We start from the raw sequence: 19,471 nt of genomic DNA, 5'->3' as shown, positions 1-19,471 counted from the left end.
AAGGCAGGAAGAGTTAATTAGGACGAGTGTACAGGGATTTTTACCAAAAGCAGCTTTCCCTTAAAGCCACAATTTTGTACAGCAGAAGCAGGCTTCAGTAAGAAGTACCATTTTTAAGGGAGAGGGGCAGTCACAGCCACTGTTAAATCACAAAGTGTTGGATCATGCTAATGAAATGTCTGTGGAAGGTGCTGCTTTTTCCTCTCCCACCCTTGCAAGCTACTGTAGGCAAGTTCACCTCTAACTAGCATGGAATTTTTTGTTGTTTTGGTTTTTTTCTTCTGGACAGTTGCTTTGTTTCCCCTCTCCCTTCAGCCTACAGCAAGACCTTATTTTCAAAGCAGGAGTGGAATGTTCTGCCTGCTTATTCTTGGGAGAAGATATTTGTCTTTATGAGCTCGTAAAGCTATTTAGAGACTGTTTTTTACTATGTTTAGGATTAGACTTTAGAAGTTGCTTCAAAACAAGTATCCTTGAGCTTGGAGCAGAAAGGATGTGTCTGAGCTGCTCTGGTGGTGCAGGGTGCTGCAGGTAGCCACAGGATGGTGTGGTTTGGGAGATGCTGTCAGCCAGAGCAGTCTAACACAGATCTGTGTTGTGCTTTGGGGGTTGTTACATGGAAACTAACAGTGGCTTCTGCATGTTGGATTTATATATAGAGCACCCTACTCTTTCTTGCTGATGGTTGATCCACAGCTTGGCCTTCTAAAGTGACTCCTAATTATCTCATCTGTATTTCTGTTTCACAGCTTACTCAGAAGCTTATTAGCTGCAAGTTATGTTCCCACACCTTTCCAAGCAGAAAGATCTCCCTGGGAACCTGCTGCTTAAAATGCAGGAAATCTTATTTAAGGGCTTACCTTCACTTTGGCCTACTACTTATTCCAGTGTCAGCTGTTTTCTGCCCCCCTGCAACTCTGGTACATGCACAGAGGAGTAGGAACCTTTGTGCTTTAGTTCTGGTTATAACCTTCATTTTCAGTGTAAGCTGTGGCCAGTGCTTTAGTTCCTCTGTGACCCAGGCTGCCTCCAGTCCCTTCACTGGCGTGGGCTGTGTAAGCTGGGGCCAGGTGCTGCTCACAGACCCTGTGCTAAACGTGCTGCTGCAGCACTGGAAACCTTTGCTGGTGTGAAGAGCAGCCCCTCCACAGGAATGTCTTCACCAAACCCTGCAGTGGAATATTGCGGGGACCCTCTCCTCCAGCTGCTAAAGGACTTCCAAGTGTTTTCAGCCACTTGCTGCCTCTTACCTGTGGGCACTGCTGAGCTGCCCAGGTGAAGCTCTGAGTTACCATCCGATTTGTCTTACCTGGAGCACTTGTGGACAAGCTGAGCAGGTAAAGTGGTGGTGCTGGCAGTGATGGTGTCAGAAATACCCGTTTGCAGTCCCAAGAGCTCTTCAGCAGAAATTCCTGCTCTCACAGCAGCTCTAAGCTAAGCCAAGTGTCACAAGGAGTCTCCCATCTGTGGAGATGCACAGCCCTTCTGTGCCACCCCACTCCTCTGTTGTCTTTGGAAATCTATGACAGAAAGCTGCCTGTTCCCTTAGGCAGGATCATCATCCTGAGCCTCTTTCTGGAAAGTTTCTAAAGTTCAGCCTAATAACTCAGTACGGGACCAAGGAAGAGCAAACAGGGCTGAACAGAGAGTAATCTCTCGCTTAAAATAGTGTGTTCAGACAACAACTGAGCGAGTTCGGGGGCAGAACTCAGATTTGTAATTCAAGGAGGGTTTGGGAAGTTTCTGCTGCTGGGAAGAATGTCTTGGATGCGGAGCCGTCACCTTTGTGGCTGCCAGGAGAGGGCGGCAGCAGCGGCTCTGCTGCAGCCTGGAAAAATGTTTCCAGGAATTGCCGTCATCAGTCCCGCAGCCAAACTCCCTTTCTCTCCCGGTATGAATCATGCGGATGTGAAATGCTTGTGTTTCCAGAATCCAGCTGAATTTACTGCGAGGCCGTCTTTGCTACTCACCTGCGTGTGTAAATCTCCGGCGTTTTTCCAGTGTCTTCCCGTTATTCCCACTCCAGGATGGAGCAGGGGGGAGACCTCAAAGCGCACAGGGCAAGTGCTCCGGAAAGCCAAAGCTGCTGCCTCCTCCAGGGAAACATCCTCTCCCTTCTCCCAGCTGCCCTGAATCTGATCCTACCTGCTGGTATTTTTAGGCAGGAGAAATCTGGAGCTCGGCCACGTTGCCATGAGCTGTGGGAGCATTATCAGTGCTCAGGGAGCAGGGGATGGAGAGGGGTCAGCCTTTCCTGGCAGGAGCAAAGAACCCATCGGCCTCTTGAGCTCTGGCTATAAATAGCCAGGAGGAGCAGAGAGGAACAGCGTGCCCTGGCCATGGGAAGGGAGGCTCTGCTGCTCGGGGTGCCAGCACAGCTCCCTCTCAGTGGGTGCCTTATGGAGCAGGGAAGGGCCAGGGTCGAAACTTTCCAAGGCAAAAAGAGAAATGCATGTGTGGTTCCCCTTTTTACATTAATAATCAATGAGTCTGTGAATGTTTCCAAAGAGTTTCCTCTCCTGTGCCAGTCTGCAGAGGATGTGAGTAGTTCCAGCTCGTACTCCAAGCCTGGCTTTGTTTGAACTGAGGCAGCTCTGGAGATCCTCTTGAGAGTCTGCCAGGAGACAATCAGCAGACTAACACTGCTCTTTGGGGCAGCAGAGCTGCCAGGGGTCTTTCTGTTTTACTTTGTGCCCATCTCCTCCATCTCTCCCCAGTTCATAATGAGACTCCATCAGCCTGGATTGTGTTCCTGTGCTCAGCACAACCTCCAGCTGCTGGGACAGCAAATGGAGCACTCTGAGTGTTTGTGAGGGGGAGAGGAGAGGGAGAATCTCATCTGTGCTGGGGACTGAGGTGCTAAGCAGAGAAGGGCTCTTTGTGTGGGGGAGCTGCCCTGGTTTAATTTGCATGTTTGTTCAGATGGCCCAAGCTCCTGTGTGAGCATGTTCAGTCTTTAGTGGGGACCTGCCTGACCTCTTCCTGGCCAACTTCAGACCAAGAAAATAAAAGCAGCTACGTGGGACTTGAGGTGGGTGTGGAGTGGTGGCGTCATTTAGACCAGCAAGGAAAAAACCCTTAGAGAACTAATCACATCAAAACTGTGTTAGCAATGTCAGAAAACAAAACACCTTTTATTCCTGGGGGGAGCTGCTGTTTCTCTGAGACAGCAACAGCTTGGGGTGAGGAAGGCTGGAAGCCGGGCAGTGGTGTGAACAAAGCTGGCCCAAGGCAGCCCGAGCCTAATTGTCCTCCCACCGCCAGCGCTGAGGGGATGACTCCCCCTTGGACAGTTTTCTGGAACTCAGCTTCCTCCGCAAGGAAGAAAATTTGTCCCCGAGAACTTTGCGTAGCCCGGTGCTGTCCCTAGCAAAGGGCAGGTCCTTCCTCATAGCAGGCAGCTGGCCTGTAAACATTTCCCACTTCGCCAGGGCATCCACGGTCTTGTCCACTTGAGCCAGTTCCTCCTCAGAGACGTTCCTCTCCAGGGCAGCAATGCACATCTCCAGCCACAGCTCGTAATCCTTGATGGTGTCCGTGGCCTTGGTGTGGCCAGGGAGCCGGGGCTGGCTCTGTGCCTCCAGCACTGAGCCCGGCTGCTCGTCCTGCTCCAGCTCCGGCCCGATGGACAGGCCCTGGCTGCAGGTGTCGGGGGTCAGCGGCTCCGACAGGGAGGTCACGGCCTCGGAGTCGTTCTCACAGCACATCCCAGAGTCAGAGCTGAACGGGGGGATGTCCTCTGAGGCAGACAGCTCTGCTGACTCCTGCCTTGGCCACGTGGACAGCACGGTCTGTGTCCAAGCATAAAGCTTCTGTGGTGAGAGGGGAAAGGTTTCATTGTGGAGGATAAGAGAAACCAGTTACACCTTCCCCAGTGTTTGCCAGGTAAACCTATTTATCTTTGGTGGCTCTGCTGTAGCTGCCATGGTCCTCTCTGCCAGACCATGGGTTCAGACAACTCCTGGTGACCCTACAAAGCAGGAGCTTTCTCTTATCCCATTTTCTTGGACTGTAGCAGAGCTGCCTCCAGTGAGATGTGGACTTTATCTGCCCTGTTACTGAAGATGGTAGGAGAAAACTGCACCAGATCACTCCCTGCTGGTGAATGTGGTTCCAGGAGAGACAAACCAGTGTCTCTCCAGAGCAAACTGTCATTACAAAAACTCCTGAGATAGTGGTGAAGAATTGTGTTTCATCATGTTGTTAACGCCTGTGGTAATGTGTGTTTTATTCCCAAGAATAGCTCTTCCCCTCCCAAGCTGAAATGAACAAGTGGGAAGGCTGGCTCTAGGAAAAAATTAATGAAAGGAAAATGTCTGAGACAATTTCCTTTTTAAATATTAAATGCCACAATGAGGCATATAACAGGTTGCTCCTGGCACATTTGTTCCTTATGCTTTAGGGAATGAACCACAGTACTCCAGTCATCGTTGGGTAAAAGGTGATCTTGTCTGCCTTGTTTCCAGTGTTGGGAGTTTTTTGTGCATGTTTTTCAGTTTTTCACACTCCTGTGGCCTATTTATCCACCTTTACTTTCTGTAGCTCCCAGTGATCCATTTGCAAAGCCGCCAGTTGCTCGGCAGTGCCAGGATTAGCCTGGCTGTCCCCGTGGTGTGCCAGCCACAGAGCTGCATCCATCCCTGCTCAGCTCAGGGGGAGCAGGCAGGAGATTCCCAGCCTTGTGGAGCTCCCTTCTCTCACAGCCCCCTGCTGCTTCCTCCCCCTTCCCTCCTCTATTGCTCTCTCTTCAGGCAAGTGACAGAAAGGATAAAGAGCTCAAATTGAGTGGGTGGGAGAAATCGGCCCTGCTTCTCATTTCAGTCTGAGCATGGAGCCTCGGGGAAGAATTTTGTACAGGAATAAAATGGACTCTTTCAGCTTAGCTTATCCACCCTGCCCCCTCTCTCTGGGGCAAGAAAAATTGTAAAGGGACAACTTTTCTCCTGCCTCCTCCCAGCTCCAGCAGCCCTTCCCTCCCTCTGGCTTTATCCAACAAAGGCAGTGCCAGAAGCTGCAGTGGGAGCTGGGCTAGTGAAGGGGACAGCAAAGCTACTGGAAAGCTGCAAGCAGCCCATGATTTTGTAATGGCTCTAAATTCCCAAGAATAGTGAATCTAGAAAGGAATCCCAATTGCAATAGCCCAATTCCCAAGAAGAAAAAAGGCTGTGGAGATGTGGATTTTCCAATGGTACATTTGGGCTATTCAAGGCCAAAAAAAGGAATGATTGACTCAGGATCGCTACCTGAATTCCCAGAATCCCGTCAGTCTCTCTCATCCTTTGGGTGGCTTATTCATTTGAACTTTGGGTGGGTTTGGAGGGCTGCAGCCTCTGAAGTTCTCCTGTTTAACCAGGAAGGGATGAGCTCTGTGTGGGTTTTGTTTACCTGCAGGCAAGAGCAGCTGAAGTGGATGTCCACCCCAATGATGTCACTAAGACCTGCTGTCTGTGTGTGTGGCCACAGCAAACTCATCCAGCCGCATGAGGACAGCCTGGGATGCCGCACAAGCAGCAGGTGGAAATGTGGAAATGTTGATTGTGGTGGGGAAACACCAGGACAATTAACTTGCTTTCAGTTTTCAAAATGACTCATGCTGGAATAAGCAGCTGGAATGAAAAATGGAGTGTGGTTCTGAGTGCAACTCAGATAAATAAGTTGAGGAGCTCTTTCTGCTGCATAAGGACTGGTTTCCTGCCCCACGTGCTCCTCTGCTCCAAACCATGTCTCAGTTGCAGATCTGAGCAGTGTTACCTGCTGCTGCTGAGGCACAGCTCGCTTCTGGCATTTCCTGTGGTTATTATGAGTGTCTGAAGCTGTTTTGTGGCAGGTGGGGATATGTGATAGTTTTCCAAGAGGAAATGTGACTTCAGACTTACACTTAACGTGCTTGGCAAGTTAACTTTGCTCTCTGTTATTGTCTTGAAATGTTTTCTGCTCTCTTCTGTCAGGTTCCTTAACTATTTAATTCATCTCTGGCATTTATGTCTCCTCTCAACAGTATGGCAAAGCCTCTTAACAGAGATTATCACAGCTCTCTTACAGCAGCTTGTACTGTATCTAGTTGAGCTTTGCCTTCTTGAGGAAGCAGATGTGACATTTGGCAAGTGCATCATCCCTTCAGGTTTGTATTCCCTGTCACCAGAGGATGCTGAGCCAATTACAGTATTTATTGCAGGTGTAAAGGCAAAAATATTTCTAGAAAAGATTAATGCAGGTGGCAGTTCTCTTCCAGAAAGCATTGGCTGGATGCTGACAGCATGGGTGTTTAAATATAGCAGAATTTATTCTTCTGGTGGTCTGAGCAATTTAGGCACCTCTCAGACAGAACTAGGGACCAAACAGCCACAGAGCCAGAGAAGGGTCTGGCAGCACCACAGGTAAGAAAACCACAAAAAATATGTGTTTCCCCACACTCTTTGCCATGCTTCTGTGCATCTGATTCCACGCTGAAGGAAACTAGAGGCATCTCCTTTCTCATTCTGCTCGTATCTTGTTACAAATACAACCCACAGACTTTAAAATAGGCAGCCATGGAAAATCCTGCCTCTGAACATGATGTGTGTCAGACAGGAATTACAACCCGGGAGAAGATGGGTGCTGGGTGAGAACAGGGACACTTGCACCAAACATTTGGCTACTGAATCCTGCTTTTTAGACAGCAGAGGTAGAAAACCCCTTCAAGAGCTAAGGGTGCTCTTGCACTGTTGCTGATCTGTCTAAATGTGGTGTTAGCAGTGGTATGGATGGGAGAGAAGAGACAAAAGATGCTGGGACCTCATCTGGGACCCTCCATGTATTTGGGGTAATAATTTTGGCTCCTTTCTCATAAATTTAAACAGAGGAGCTCCAGCAAAGTACACACATAATATTTCCTCCCTGTTTCCAGCAGCCCCAGAGATGCAAAACTCGAGGGTGGCACAGGAAAGGGCGTAGCTGTGGGAATCCCTGCACTCCCTGCTGTTCCTGCTTGCTATCTGCCTGCCCTCCCCACCTTGTTTTTGAGATTAGAAATGTGTGGTTGGGCTGTGGCAGTGTCCTCTGGGAAGAGCCAAATCCCTGGAGCTTGTGCCAAGCACTTTGCTGGTCAGAGCCTGTGTAGAACACCCCTGTGTCGGGGTGTGAGCTGCTGCCTCAGCACCTGGCACTGATCTCCTGAGATCTCCTGCCTTCACCACGCTGCTGCAGCACCTTCAGTGCTGGGCTTTGGGCTGGGCCACCCTGTCCCTGCCCTGCCCCTGCTCCAGGAGGGACGGGGGGCTTGGGGCTCACCCTGTAGCGCTCGATGAGTTTGAAGCCCACGACGTGCTGCAGCTTCCTCAGGCAGATGGGGCAGGGCTCCAGGGGCCGCAGCAGGGCCTCGTCCAGGCTCAGGGCGCCCTGCATGATGCACTGCAGCCAGCGGCACGTCCCCAGCCCCATCAGGTGGCAGATCTCGTGACAGGTCACCTTTAGGGAAGCAAAGATCACAGCACTGTGTGGTCATTCCTGTTTCTGCTGCCTCCTCTTCTTCCTCTGCTGTTCCACCTTCCCTGCTCCCTGGTAGTCTGACCAACCTCTTGCTCAGCAATGGCACTCCTCCAGCCTAGGCTTTTCCATGGTGATCAGAGAACCTGCCCCTTCCCAGCTCCGTGTTTGTGTTGTGGAGAAGGAGGGGTGGGTGTGGGTGAGGCAGATGTGGGAAGCCCTGTAGGCAGCGTGTTTAGAGCTGTGGGACAGTGCTGCTGCTGCTCTTCCCCAAGGACAATGTGGTGTTTGGAGGTTTTTTTGTTGTTTTAGGGGTTTTTTTAAGGAGGAAAAGCAGTCCCACTGGGGCCTGAAAAGAGCATCGCAGCCTGTGTGAGAAATGTGCAAGAAGCTGTTGGCAATAACAGATATGGATCCTTCCAGAACAGACTCCATTAGCATTTGTGCCAAAGCAAAAAACTGAGCTGGAGTCAGCTGGCCAAGCATGACTGCCTTGGGAATTGGCAACTGTGGAAAGGCTGAGGATGGAGGATTCCTCTCCTCCTCCCATTGACACTTAATATCATTTGAAATTATTACTGGAAGAGACCTCAAACTAGAAAATCCTGAGCAAATTCCAGGGGAGCAAAGGGAAATGGCTTTGAAGGTGTTGGTGTGACTGCTCTGTGTGGGCCAGCTTTGGGAGGAGCACTGGAAGCACAGCTGGAGTATGGCAGATGTTGGGATGAGGGAGGACAGCACTCCTGAAGAGCATGCGTTGGAGGTGAGGTTTAAGGGCATCTGCATATCAATAGATGTGCAAACTTGGCTGAGGTATTGTTCTCATCCATCCACATAACAGGTCTGGCACAGGGAGCCCTCCCCTTTACACATACCAGTGTCTGAGGGGGACCCTCACCCTTCACAGCCATCCATTAGTTACACACAGCTCCAGCAGATATTCTGATTAACCTCCAAATACTGTATCAGCCCTGCTGTACCTGACAAGAAAAATGCTCAGCATTACCCAAGCACGAGCCTGGGAGGGGTTGTTTCAGTGCTGCTCTATGACATCACCTGCTTTAGTGCAAGGGGTCTTGGACAAGATGGCCCTTAAAGTCCCTTCCAACCCAAACCATTCTGTGATTCTGAGGCAAGTCCTGTAGCCTCCCCATAACTGATGTCATTTGCTTGCATGGTGAAGGGACTAGGAGTTGTCCATGCAGTGCAGTAAAATGCAAGCTCTTTATATCTGAATTCAGTGTGGATGTGGCTGTGATTGCCTGTGCTTCTGGGAGCAGTCCCATGGCTGCTTCACTGGGCTGAGGCATTATGGATTATGCCCTGGCCTGAAACATTTAGCCCTACACAGGAAGAAGCACAGGGTGCAGGAGGTTGCTGGTCCTACCTTACAGCACTCGACCATCTCCTGGGCGCTGAACTGCAAGGTCCGGTCTCTGCCCTCCTTGCTGACTTCACACAGCTCTTCCTTCTGCGTGGGTGGGTTCAAACTGCTACAACCAGCCTGGGGGAAATCCCCAGAAAACCTGGCAAAGCTGCAGACTCCCACTTCTGTGAAGAGAGAGGAGTACAAGTCAGGCATCTGCTCTTTGACAAGTGTCTCTCACCTTAGGCAGCATGAAAACACAGCTGTGGGAGCACAGTCCAGCTGAGCACACAAGCTGTGATGAGACCCACTCCCCAAAAGGTTTGTATCACCTCAGTTACCTCTGTCTGGATCAGGAGCCCTGATCCCCCTGATTTCACACTGGGAAAATCTAGTTCCTTTTATCAGGGAATAATGTGTTAAGGGTAAGATTTGCCCATTCCAGTCTCACAGGGAAGGGCTTTTTGGTACAGGAGTTCCTCATTCACACACTGTGCTAGATCACCATGGGACTCCAATCCCACCTTGTCCTGGCAGGAATTTGCTGAATGTGAAGCTCCAGGTCTCACATGGGTAAAGGTCCAGCAGGGTAAGTCCAAGGACACACAGTGCATCCATGGGCTTGTTGTTCTTCAGGAAATTCAGGATCCCATCTGGACAAATACAAGAGAGGTGTTCATTTAAATGAAGAAACCCTGGAGGGCATAGAAGCCAGAATTTCTGCTGCTGATGGGGAGGAGGATGTAATCCAAGCCCACAGGCAGGCAAAGCTGCTGGATTCATCATCTCAGGTGGAGAACCATGGCTGTGTAGGCCACCCCTCACATCAGAGACTTGATTTCAGAAGTGGTGCTGAGCACAGAGTTAAACCCAAGCAGAGATGCTGGTGAATTCAGTACTAACCCATGAAATGAGCACCTGGGAGCAGAATTTCCCTACAGGCATTTCAGAACTGACCTGGAATAGCCCCAGGGCTGCAGTGCTGGGTCTGTGCTGAGCATGTGCTGCCCATGGAACCTGCAAACATCTCATTCCAGGTGGATGTTTGTGCAGTGTAAGCTTGGCAGCCTGCAAACCCTGTCCCCTGGGGAACTGACACTTGAACCCAAATTTCCTATCATGAAGGGCCTGTGAGTTCCCCTCCTACACCACCCAGGCCAATAATTTACTTTGGCTCTGGAGAGGGGATGGGAGACCATGATTGCACCAAATCAACAGAGCCTTCCCGCAGAGCTGATCCGATCGCTTTGCAGAGCTGGACCTAAAATAATAGCACTGAAAAATACAAACAGCAGAGGAAAATATGATGAAAGTCACTTTGTTTTTTATTCCTGTTTCCAGCCTCAAAGCTCTGGGCTTTCCATGGGAACAGGATTTCTCCCTTTTCACTCCCTTCCTCATCCCCTCCCACCTCAGGCAATGAAGGGCTGTGTCAGGCATTTCCTAAGAGAGAACTCGTGCCCGTGTGCCAGGCTGGCGTCTGTGGGCTCCCCACTGCCAGCTCCTTCCTCACCTGCGTGGAGCTGCACCCTGTCCGAGTCCCGGCTGTGGCGGAAGCAGCAGTGGATGGAAGAGACTGGGATGGAGGGAAGGCACTTCACACGCAGACCCAGGAAAAAAGACTCCACGCAGCTCTGGAGGGAATCCAGCAGGGAGAGCCCAGCAGGCCCTTCAATTAAATCTGAGGAGAGAAACTCTGTTACCAGCCCCTAAAAGCCAGGGTGAACATTAGGTCTGAAGGGGTTTCATGGCACTGGCCACAGCAGCTGGGACGGGGGCAGGCTGGTTCATTCTGAGTTCATTGCTTACTTTGGGGTGTGGTGGACACCTCTGGATGGTTTTGGATATAGAGGAGAAGAGGGAGCTCTTTCTGAGAAGTTGCTCAAGGCATTAGTATGCTCTCATTAGCAGAGCAGATGTGCTGGAAGGTTGTCTCCTGTTTAAGTTGTGCAGAATGATTAACGTGGGAATGGGTGGCTGTGTTTAATGAACCATCAGAGACAGACCTCCAGAAATGCTGGTTTTTCCAGCATTGTTTCATACTTTGATATACATATATTCATAAATTCACAGCAAGCCTCACCCAGGGGCACATATACCATTTGTATGGCAGGCCTACCAGCATGGCTTGTGACTCTGGGCTGGGGGCATGTCAGAGCCTTGCCTGTTACACTTGTCTTTGCTGTGGCCATTGCATTTGCAGCTCAGTCCTTAGAGGAGGGCGTCAGCAGCGCTCCACAACACCCACCGCCCTCCTGTCTCTCCCCAGACAGCCCAGTGAAGATCCCCCCATTACCTATGGGCTGCAGGTAAATGTGCTTTCGACAGAAGTTCTGCTTCCTCCTCAGCATGGCGTGGTAGAAGGTCTCAAAGTCCTCGGGGGCATCGGGGTGGCTGAGCAGCCAGTCGAAGGCCGTGCGGATGAGCAGCGTGCAGAACAGCGTGCGCTGGGGGTTGTAGGCCTCGGACAGGAACAGCTTCTCCGCCCTGGAGAAGGCCTTGGCGTAGAGCTCCTGCAGCGCGGGGTCGGTGGAGATGAGCGCGTCCTTCAGAGCGCGGGGCCCGAAGCTGAACTCCTGCGCGTGTTTGCACTGCAGCATCGTGGGGCACCGCTGCCTGCGGGAGGGGACAGCCATCAGCGCCAGGCCTCGCCAGGGACGGGAAACCTCCTCAGCTCGGCCTCGCCAGGGATGGGAAACCTCCTCAGCTCGGCCTTGCCAGGGACGGGAAACCTCCTCAGCTCGGCCACACCAGGGATGGGAAACCTCCTCAGCTCGGCCTTGCCAGGGACGGGAAACCTCCTCAGCTCGGCCTTGCCAGGGACGGGAAACCTCCTCAGCTCGGCCTCGCCAGGGACGGGAAACCTCCTCAGCTCGGCCACACCAGGGATGGGAAACCTCCTCAGCTCGGCCTCGCCGGGGACCCGAAACTGAGCTGTGTCCTCAGCTCAGCCACACCAGGGATGGGAAATCTCAGCTCAGCTTCACCAGGGATGGGAAACCTCCTCAGCTCAGCCACACCAGGGATGGGAAATCTCAGCTCAGCTTCACCGGGGATGGGAAATCTCAGCTCAGCTTCACCAGGGACGGGAAACCTCAGCTCGGCCTCGCCGGGGACAGGAAACCTCCTCAGCTCAGCCACACCAGGGATGGGAAACCTCAGCTCAGCTTCACCAGGGATGGGAAACCTCCTCAGCTCAGCCTCACCAGGGACGGGAAACCTCCTCAGCTCGGCTCTCACAGCAGCGTGCGCCGATATCCCTGCGGTGGGGTTTGGTGGGAGGCTGTGAGCGCTGCGCACTGCGCTGGCCTGGAGCCCTACGCTTCGTGTGGGAGCGGCTGTTCTGGGGTTCTTCACGTCCCCAGGAGTGTCACTGGCTCAGAGACCCTGTGCCAGGAGATGGTGCTCAAAGAACGCACAAATGCTGCCGGGCATCTGGAGAAAACCAGATGGCTTGACTGGTTTGGGGGTTTTTTGGTGCTCTATCCTGAAGCCCCAACCAGATGGGAAACATCTCTGGATGTTGTGTAGCTGGTTGCACTGGACCTTGTAGGATGTGGAAAAGTGGTGCTCCTATTTTCTTGGGATAAACCACACTCCTTGGAATAGGCCCATGTCAGGAACAAAGAGGTTGGTATTGATCTTTATCTGTCCATCAGAAGCCTAAGCTTCTGACTTACCTGACACCAGTGAAAGCAGCTGTTCTCTGGTGACAATTTCCTCTAACACCTTTTAATCCTAGGTACTATCCCAGGGTGTCTGCTGGCTCCCAGTGCTGTTGTCAGGCTGCAGGATTTGGGGGGGGTTTGCCCAGCCAAGGTGGGGCTTGCCGTGCGAGGCTCGCGTGTGCTGGTGGTGCCTCTCTAGCAGGACACGCTCGGGCCCATTGCCATCATGTCCCTTTGTGAGCAGCTTCATGTCACACTGTGTTAGCATCAACAACGCTGGGGATGATGTCAAGTGGTAAATAAAAAGGAAATGAAAGCCTGCAGCACAAAGAAACTAATTTGGAGCATCCTGGAAATATCCTCTCCATGGTCCTTTCTATGTCTGGCATTCCCCAAAGCTGCAGAAGTCAAGCACCTATTTCCCACTGCAGTTTATGCACTTGGGGAGGTGCCAGTGAACACCTTGGGGGGAGGGAAGAGAAAGAGGAAACAAAGCACAGCCCCCGTGACTGGTCTATGTCTGGATTTTTCCTTTTTGTAAGGGGATCACACCAGGCAGGACTGGAGCATTTTGGAGCAGTGCTTTGGGCTTTTTGCCTGCCACAGGTAAGTGCTCCACCTGTTCACAGCAGAATGAGAAATTCAGGGGATATATGCACAAAAGCCCAGGGTTTCTAGGAATAAGTGTTACCTTCTTCTAGGCAAGTTCATAGTAACTTAAAAGGAGCCAGAAAAACTTTCTGGGTGGACACCAAATGCATCAGCTGCTGACCATCACTGCTCTAGCAGCAGCATTCAATCACAGAAAAAAAAAATTTAAATATTTTAAGGAGGAACTGATTAAGCCTACAATTTAAGTAGGTCTGCAGCCTAGTTCTGCCAGGTAAGTGGCATGCAGTGGCCCCTGAGGACAGCAATACAATTAAGAAAATTCAATATTTAAAAAAAGTAGTACCAAAATGAGCCAAAGCCTCTCCTCAGTTATGCAGAGGTGGTTTGCACAGTAAGAGGAAAGTGGCAGCCCATTAAAATTAACACTGAATTCTTTCTCATCTAACCCTTGGGAAGAGCTATGTATGTATTGGTAGTCCTTACAAGGGCTCATTTAGTGTGATCTTTTTTTGTCTCTAAGTGTGTGTAGCTTGGAGAGGGAGTGGATAAGCAGTTTTCTTTCATTTTTGCAAGCTTTTGTATTTCACTCTCATTAAAGGCTGACAGCAGGTGGCATGGGGGGATCTGAAGTGGTACAAGGGGCCTAATCCAGTGAAAGTTAAAAAAAAAATCTCTGATACTTTCTCAGCTCTTCTTGCTACCCAAAATTGTCCAAATTGCTCCACCTGGTTTTTACAATGAGCAGCAAGTTTGTGTGAGGTTGCTCTGCCCTTGGTGACCCAAATCTCTACATTTCTGACTTGCTTCCAGATTTAGGAGGACAAAGTGAGAGTCTGACCCCAGCAGGTCATCAGGAGTTTTGCCTTGGATTAGGGTGAAGATTGGCATTTTCCTAATGGACAAGATTTCACTTGTTCTGCACAACCTTTAAATACAAACATCTTTCTCCTGGTGATTGCAGAGCTTTCACTGGGGAACTGTTAGCAATATTCAACTCCCTGAGGATGGGATGCTGTGAGCTGCTGCCTGCCTAGTGCAAGTCAAGAAAGAGACTTTGCACTTGGTCCAGGTCATGTTAAAGGAGTTGAATTTAAAAATTTCTGGAAGCATGAGCTGCCTTCATAAACGTTTCAGGCAATGACTGCAGCGTTGGTCTGGGGAGGAGGAGCTGGTTAGAAAATGAATGGATTTTTCTCTGCTAAATGGGAAGCAGCAAAGAGTGGATGTATGTGACTATAGACACAATGAGTGCACAGTCTTGTAGTAAGTGTTCCCCCCAGGCTCCCTCGTGGAATACAGTGGGAGCCCAAAGCTATGGGATATACATTGTTTCCCTAGACTTCCTAAAAGGGGACATTCACCCAGCTCCAGACATTCCCAGCTGTGACCATGGGTGTTTTGTGGTGCTCCCCATGCCCAGGGGTGCCCATGACGATGCTTTAAAAGCTCAGGCACAGGAATGCATTTGCAGGAATTCAGTCTGGAATGACATGTGCCTCCTTCTCCTGGAGGGTCTGGCTTTGCTTCCAACACAACAGCAGCAACCCATTACACTCTCCAAATCCAAGACAATTACTTCTCTTTAGTAAACTTTTCTAAAATTCTTCATCAGAGAAAATCAGTGTTTCAGAAAATATTATGGACCAACTTTAATGGTTGAAAAAAGAAGCTCTTTTACCACATTAGCCATAGCAGATGCTGTTTGTCTTGGTCTGATATATGGATATGGTGTTTCATTAAGTGGAGCAGAGCAACAGGGCTTTGTAATTTTTAGCTCTTGTGCTGAGGGTGCCTGGTGTAACTCCCTGAGGCAGTTCCTCAGGAGGGAATGGCACTTTGGCTTGCATAGTTTCTTTCCCAACTCAGGTTTTAAGATGCCAAGGTGGGGATGAAGAATTGGAAGCCCCAATGCATCCTTCTGCCCTTCAGGTATTTTGGAAGATGTCTTGCCTTAAAGAAAGCTGATTTGGCCCCTTGTTCAATGACAAGCTGTAGGACCTGGCCAGCAAGTCCTGTGGAGGTGAAAATAACTCCTTTTGTTTAAGAGGCTAGTAATTTGTGGTTGAACTTGAGAAAATGCTTTAAGCAAAATAATAGAGATCTGCTGCAAGTGGAGACACTGTCCACATCCACTCCTGTGCCATTTCTTACTTTATGATTAAGAAAACGTCCTGTTCCTAACACATATTTTGTAGTTCTATCTCACAGCCATTTGCTAACATTGTAATTTTTCCTAAACCAGGAGCACCTGTGTTGGACCATAAGCCCATGGAGGTTGGATGGTCTTGGAGGTCTTTTCCAACCTCAGAGATTCCATGATACAAAGAGCAGCATCCCTGTGTGCAGGATGGAAGACGTGCCTGTGCTCTGGCACCTGCAGCATCCAGGGGCAGGGAAGGAGCCTGTGCTGGGAATCTCACCCAGTCCATGGAGATCCTCCTCTTTTTCTCTGTTATTTGCATATTTCATGTCATCCATCATCACCTCCACACAGGGCAGAGGAGACACAAACAACCCAATGATTTTGGCACTTGGCTCCTTGTCTGCTCCTGGAAAAACAGCCTTTTCCAAGGATTATGTTACAGGACCCCAGCTGTGGCCTTTCTGCTTGTGGTGCTCCTCAAGGCAGGAGCTCCAACACGCTCCCTGAGTCTGGCTTTCAGCACCACTCGGAGGTTTCAGATCAGATTGGGCACACTACACAAATCTGCTTATTATGGAATCTGACAGATTTTATTTTTGTGATGTGTGTTTGCGCAGGAAACGCCCCAAAATCCAGGCTCAGCACGTGACACATGAGCAGTCTGTAGACTCCCTTTCCCACAATAACCTGTTAATGTTCTTCATGGGCAATTCAGGTTACTCATAAATAATTCTCTTTGCAAATCAGACACATATAAATTATTCTCTGTAATTGAAAATTACCTATGAATTATTCTGTTTGTAATTCATAGATATGTCATTTATTCTCTAATATATTGACATTGCTTTCTTGGATAGAAATGCCTGGGGCTGACAGTAACAGCCTGATTCTCAAAGGCCAAGGCAATATCATACAGTGTGAGTTCATTTGGGATATTCTGACAAGACAGGGACGGTCTTGTGTGCAGAAATTCCATGTACAGGTCCAGAAAGGGCACTCAGTGCATTATGGATTTATTTGGTATTGTACTAAATTTGACCCTAACATTGCAGAGATTGTATTTTTTTTTTTAAGTTGGTCGTTCTAAAGTTATTTATTTTATTAACCAACTTTTAAACAATTTCTAGCTCTGACTCCCACAGGCACTGCAGATGCACAGGAGATTCCCTCTGTTCCATTCCCCTCTCAGCTCTTGTGAAGTATTTGGAGGCAAACTGACTTAACCCGGCTCTTTGGATGTCAGAGGGACATTAGCAGGGTCTCTTAGCACTGATTAATTACCTTTGTTAGGTGCTGTAATGTAAACAAGTGGTGATAGTGGAGGAAATTCATTGCCAGTCGACAGAAATGAAAAGCCCAGAGCAAACATAACGAGCGATAACTAATTATCAGCACATGCTCCAGTTGCTTAATAGCTCTTTCCCTGAGATTTGCACTTGGTGTCTGCTCCTGCTGCTCCAGGATCAGCCTCTCCTTCCCTGCACTTCCCAGTATTGCACCGATGACAGCCTGAAAGCAATTTTCTCAATTTATTTGTTGACATGTGTAGAAAGAGATTTTCCTTGACTGAGAAGCTCTTCTCCAAATAAAATTCTCACTGGTCCAGCTCCTTCCTCGAGGAGCTCAACACAGCCTCTCACACAGAGCCAGGCTTTGCTGCTGGGTAGGCTCAGCTCCTGGGGTCACACCAAATCTGTTTGGCCAGGTTCAGACCTGGTTTTGAGATACTCAGCAGTTTTCAGAATCAATCCCCTCTGCTCACAGAGAAAATCCATTCTGGACCTTCTCAGCCCTGCACTTGCACCCCCATGGAGCTCTGGCATCCTCTGTCTGCTTGGCATTAAGTGGCCACAGAGCAGTGAGTTAGATCTGTGTGTTCCAGCCCATAAACTCACATAAAGCCTTCTGGCCTCATGCAGTGCCAAACCCCAATAATATTTGTGTGTAATGCCTCTAGAATATGTCTGTGGCTCAGAAACAGATGGTCTCGAGAAGAGTCATTCCTGGTGCTGTGGAAACCTTCAGGGATTCACACGTGCATTTACCAGGAGGAGAAGAATCTGCCTGTCCTATTGGAACTGTGATTGATGTGTTACTGCTGCAAGATTCAGTCCTGGAAGTTTGGCCTCCCAGGAATCTGCCTCATTAATTAACTTGGACTGCTGGGCAAGTTAGATGGACAGCTCAACAATATGCAAAAAAGGTTTGCAAGGTGAAAGACAAGATTTGTAAAGGCCATTAAAAACCTAAGATGGAGACAGATGCATCCATTTCCTTATTTAAATATTCTTATTTAAGTGTTCTTAAGTATTTAAGAACACATACACATCCACTTTGCCCTTGATTTTGTTTTATGTTAAAGCTGCTGTCTCAAAATGCTCTGCTCATTTTAATACGTACTGAGGACATACATTATCCCTCGTTTCAGCCTTCTCTTCTGCAGATTTTATTTATTCTGTGCTTGTACAAAGCACTACCCTATTTTTCAGTGCCTGCTATTTGAGGCTCTCTAAGTGTCACACAAACATTCATGAACTTCTCTGTGCTACCCTCCAGAAAGTGAGCTGGCAGTTTGTGCCTTTCCCTTCCTCCCCCTCATCACCCATCTATTCACCATTTTCAGAGTTTTCTGTTCATTTTAGTCTGGTTCAACTGCCTGTGATGCTTCTCCCATGCACACATGTGATGAAGGGCTGGCTGTGTTCTCCTTCCCTGGCTCTGACATGAAATAATCCTCCACAATCCATGTCTGCGTGCTGTGCACTTGCTAACCAGAGATCCAAAAGCACGGAGCAGCATCTATCAGAGCTGCACAACAAACGTAGCACTGCAGAGATAGCCGAGCTCTAATCACTCAGAGCTCCAGGCACTTCGCTCTTCATCATACTTGTCTAGACAGGCTAAATGGTCTCTGCGAGACAACCCCGGTGTTAGCCAGGGAAGCGGCTGCGTTTTCCATCCGGATGAGCTCCCAGACAGGTAGGGCTAAGGGTGGCTGTTCCTGGAGCACGGGTATCAAAGTGCCTCATCCCGCGGGAAAAAGGGAACGCGGTGCCTCCTCCTCCTCCTCCCAGCACACCAAGTGCTCCTGAAGTGCTGCCGCCTGGCCGGGCACGTTTGTGGGCATTTCACAGCCGAGGAGAAGGAGGGGGCTGCAAGGTATCACTACAGCCAGCGTGTCTGGGGGGACAACGCCAGAGCCCCACGGTTCCCTAGGGCCGGCTGTACCCTGAGCAGCAGCCGGAGGCTCTGCTGCGTACGAGGCACGTTCTGGAAGGGCTGCAGAAGCAGGCGCTGCTCCTGGGACACCTGAACACCCCCCGGCACCGCTGATGTGGGAAAGGGGCTGTTGATGCTGCTCCCCGGTGCGGGAATCACACGGGTGGGTGTGCAGGGAGGGAACAAGTCCCCCAGCACTCTGGGACGATGCACCAAGCACGAACGCCGAGCCCAGCCTCCGGCACCGCAAAGCCCCGGCAGGCTGCACCAGGAGTGCCAGGGCAGGACCCCTGGAGCCCTGGGGGATGATGATGGCCGGAGCGCAGTCCTCAATCCCCGGCGGGTGATGCCCCGAACGCGGCCACCAGCCCCCGGAGGGGGACACCCTAAAGCGTGACCCGCCGCCACCGGGGAAGGATGCCCCGAGCACAGCCACCATCACCCGCCGAGCGCTCCGTGGCCGGGAAGCGCTGCCCATCACCCCGGGAGATGCCCCGAGAGCGGCCGCCCTCAGCCGGGAGCGGTGCCCGTCACCCCGGGGGCGATGCCCACGGTCCCGGGGATGCCCCGGCCCGCCGGGGGGGTCCCGCCGCACACCGGGGCCGCCCGGATTCCCCTTCCCGCCTGACCGTGCCCTCCCCCCCGATCTGCCCGGGGGGACAGGACAGGACAGGACAGGACAGGACAGGACAGGACAGGACAGGACAGGACAGGACAGGACTCACCGCCCGCCGGGCCGGGATTGCGGAGGCCGGGAGGAGCGGCCGGGGCACCCGGCTCGGGGCTGGCGAGGCGGAGCGGAGCCCGGCAGCGGCGGCGGCGGCGGCAGGAGGAGCAGCAGCAGCAGCAGGAGGAGGAGGAGGAGGAGGAGGAGGAGGAGGAAGAAAAGGGGGAGCAAAGGGGGGCCCGGCCCTGCCGCCGGGAGCCCGCGGGATTCGCCGAGCGGGAGCGCAGAGCCGCCTCCTGCAGAGAGCGGGGCAACCACGGGGGGGCGCCCGC

General features: G+C 50.9%; 1 protein-coding gene across 3 annotated transcripts; it reads right to left on the bottom strand.

The window, feature by feature from the left end:
• Window positions 1-3,109: 3,109 nt before the first annotated feature.
• On the bottom strand, window positions 3,110-19,269 carry AMZ1 (archaelysin family metallopeptidase 1). Of its 3 annotated transcripts, none has more exons than XM_086853632.1 (7): window positions 19,198-19,269; window positions 11,127-11,446; window positions 10,344-10,511; window positions 9,355-9,483; window positions 8,852-9,015; window positions 7,270-7,446; window positions 3,110-3,812 (listed from the first exon to the last, which is right to left on the bottom strand). In XM_086853632.1, exons 2-7 carry the CDS (start codon window positions 11,428-11,430, stop codon window positions 3,243-3,245), a joined length of 1,512 nt encoding a protein of 503 aa, XP_086709758.1. In that variant the 5' UTR covers window positions 11,431-11,446; window positions 19,198-19,269; the 3' UTR covers window positions 3,110-3,242. The 3 variants fall into 3 exon arrangements, with proteins under 3 accessions (XP_086709758.1, XP_086709757.1, XP_023792590.2); XM_086853631.1 differs by lacking the exon at window positions 19,198-19,269 and adding an exon at window positions 11,974-12,158; XM_023936822.2 differs by lacking the exon at window positions 19,198-19,269 and having other exon boundaries at window positions 11,127-11,699.
• Between the last annotated feature and the right edge of the window lie 202 nt (window positions 19,270-19,471).

Source organism: Cyanistes caeruleus, chromosome 17, assembly GCF_971803275.1.
Source record: "Cyanistes caeruleus chromosome 17, bCyaCae1.hap1.1, whole genome shotgun sequence".
NCBI classification, from domain to species: Eukaryota; Metazoa; Chordata; class Aves; order Passeriformes; family Paridae; genus Cyanistes; species Cyanistes caeruleus.
Note: the sequence above shows the minus strand (reverse complement) of the source record. Positions and strands in the feature narration are given on the sequence as shown.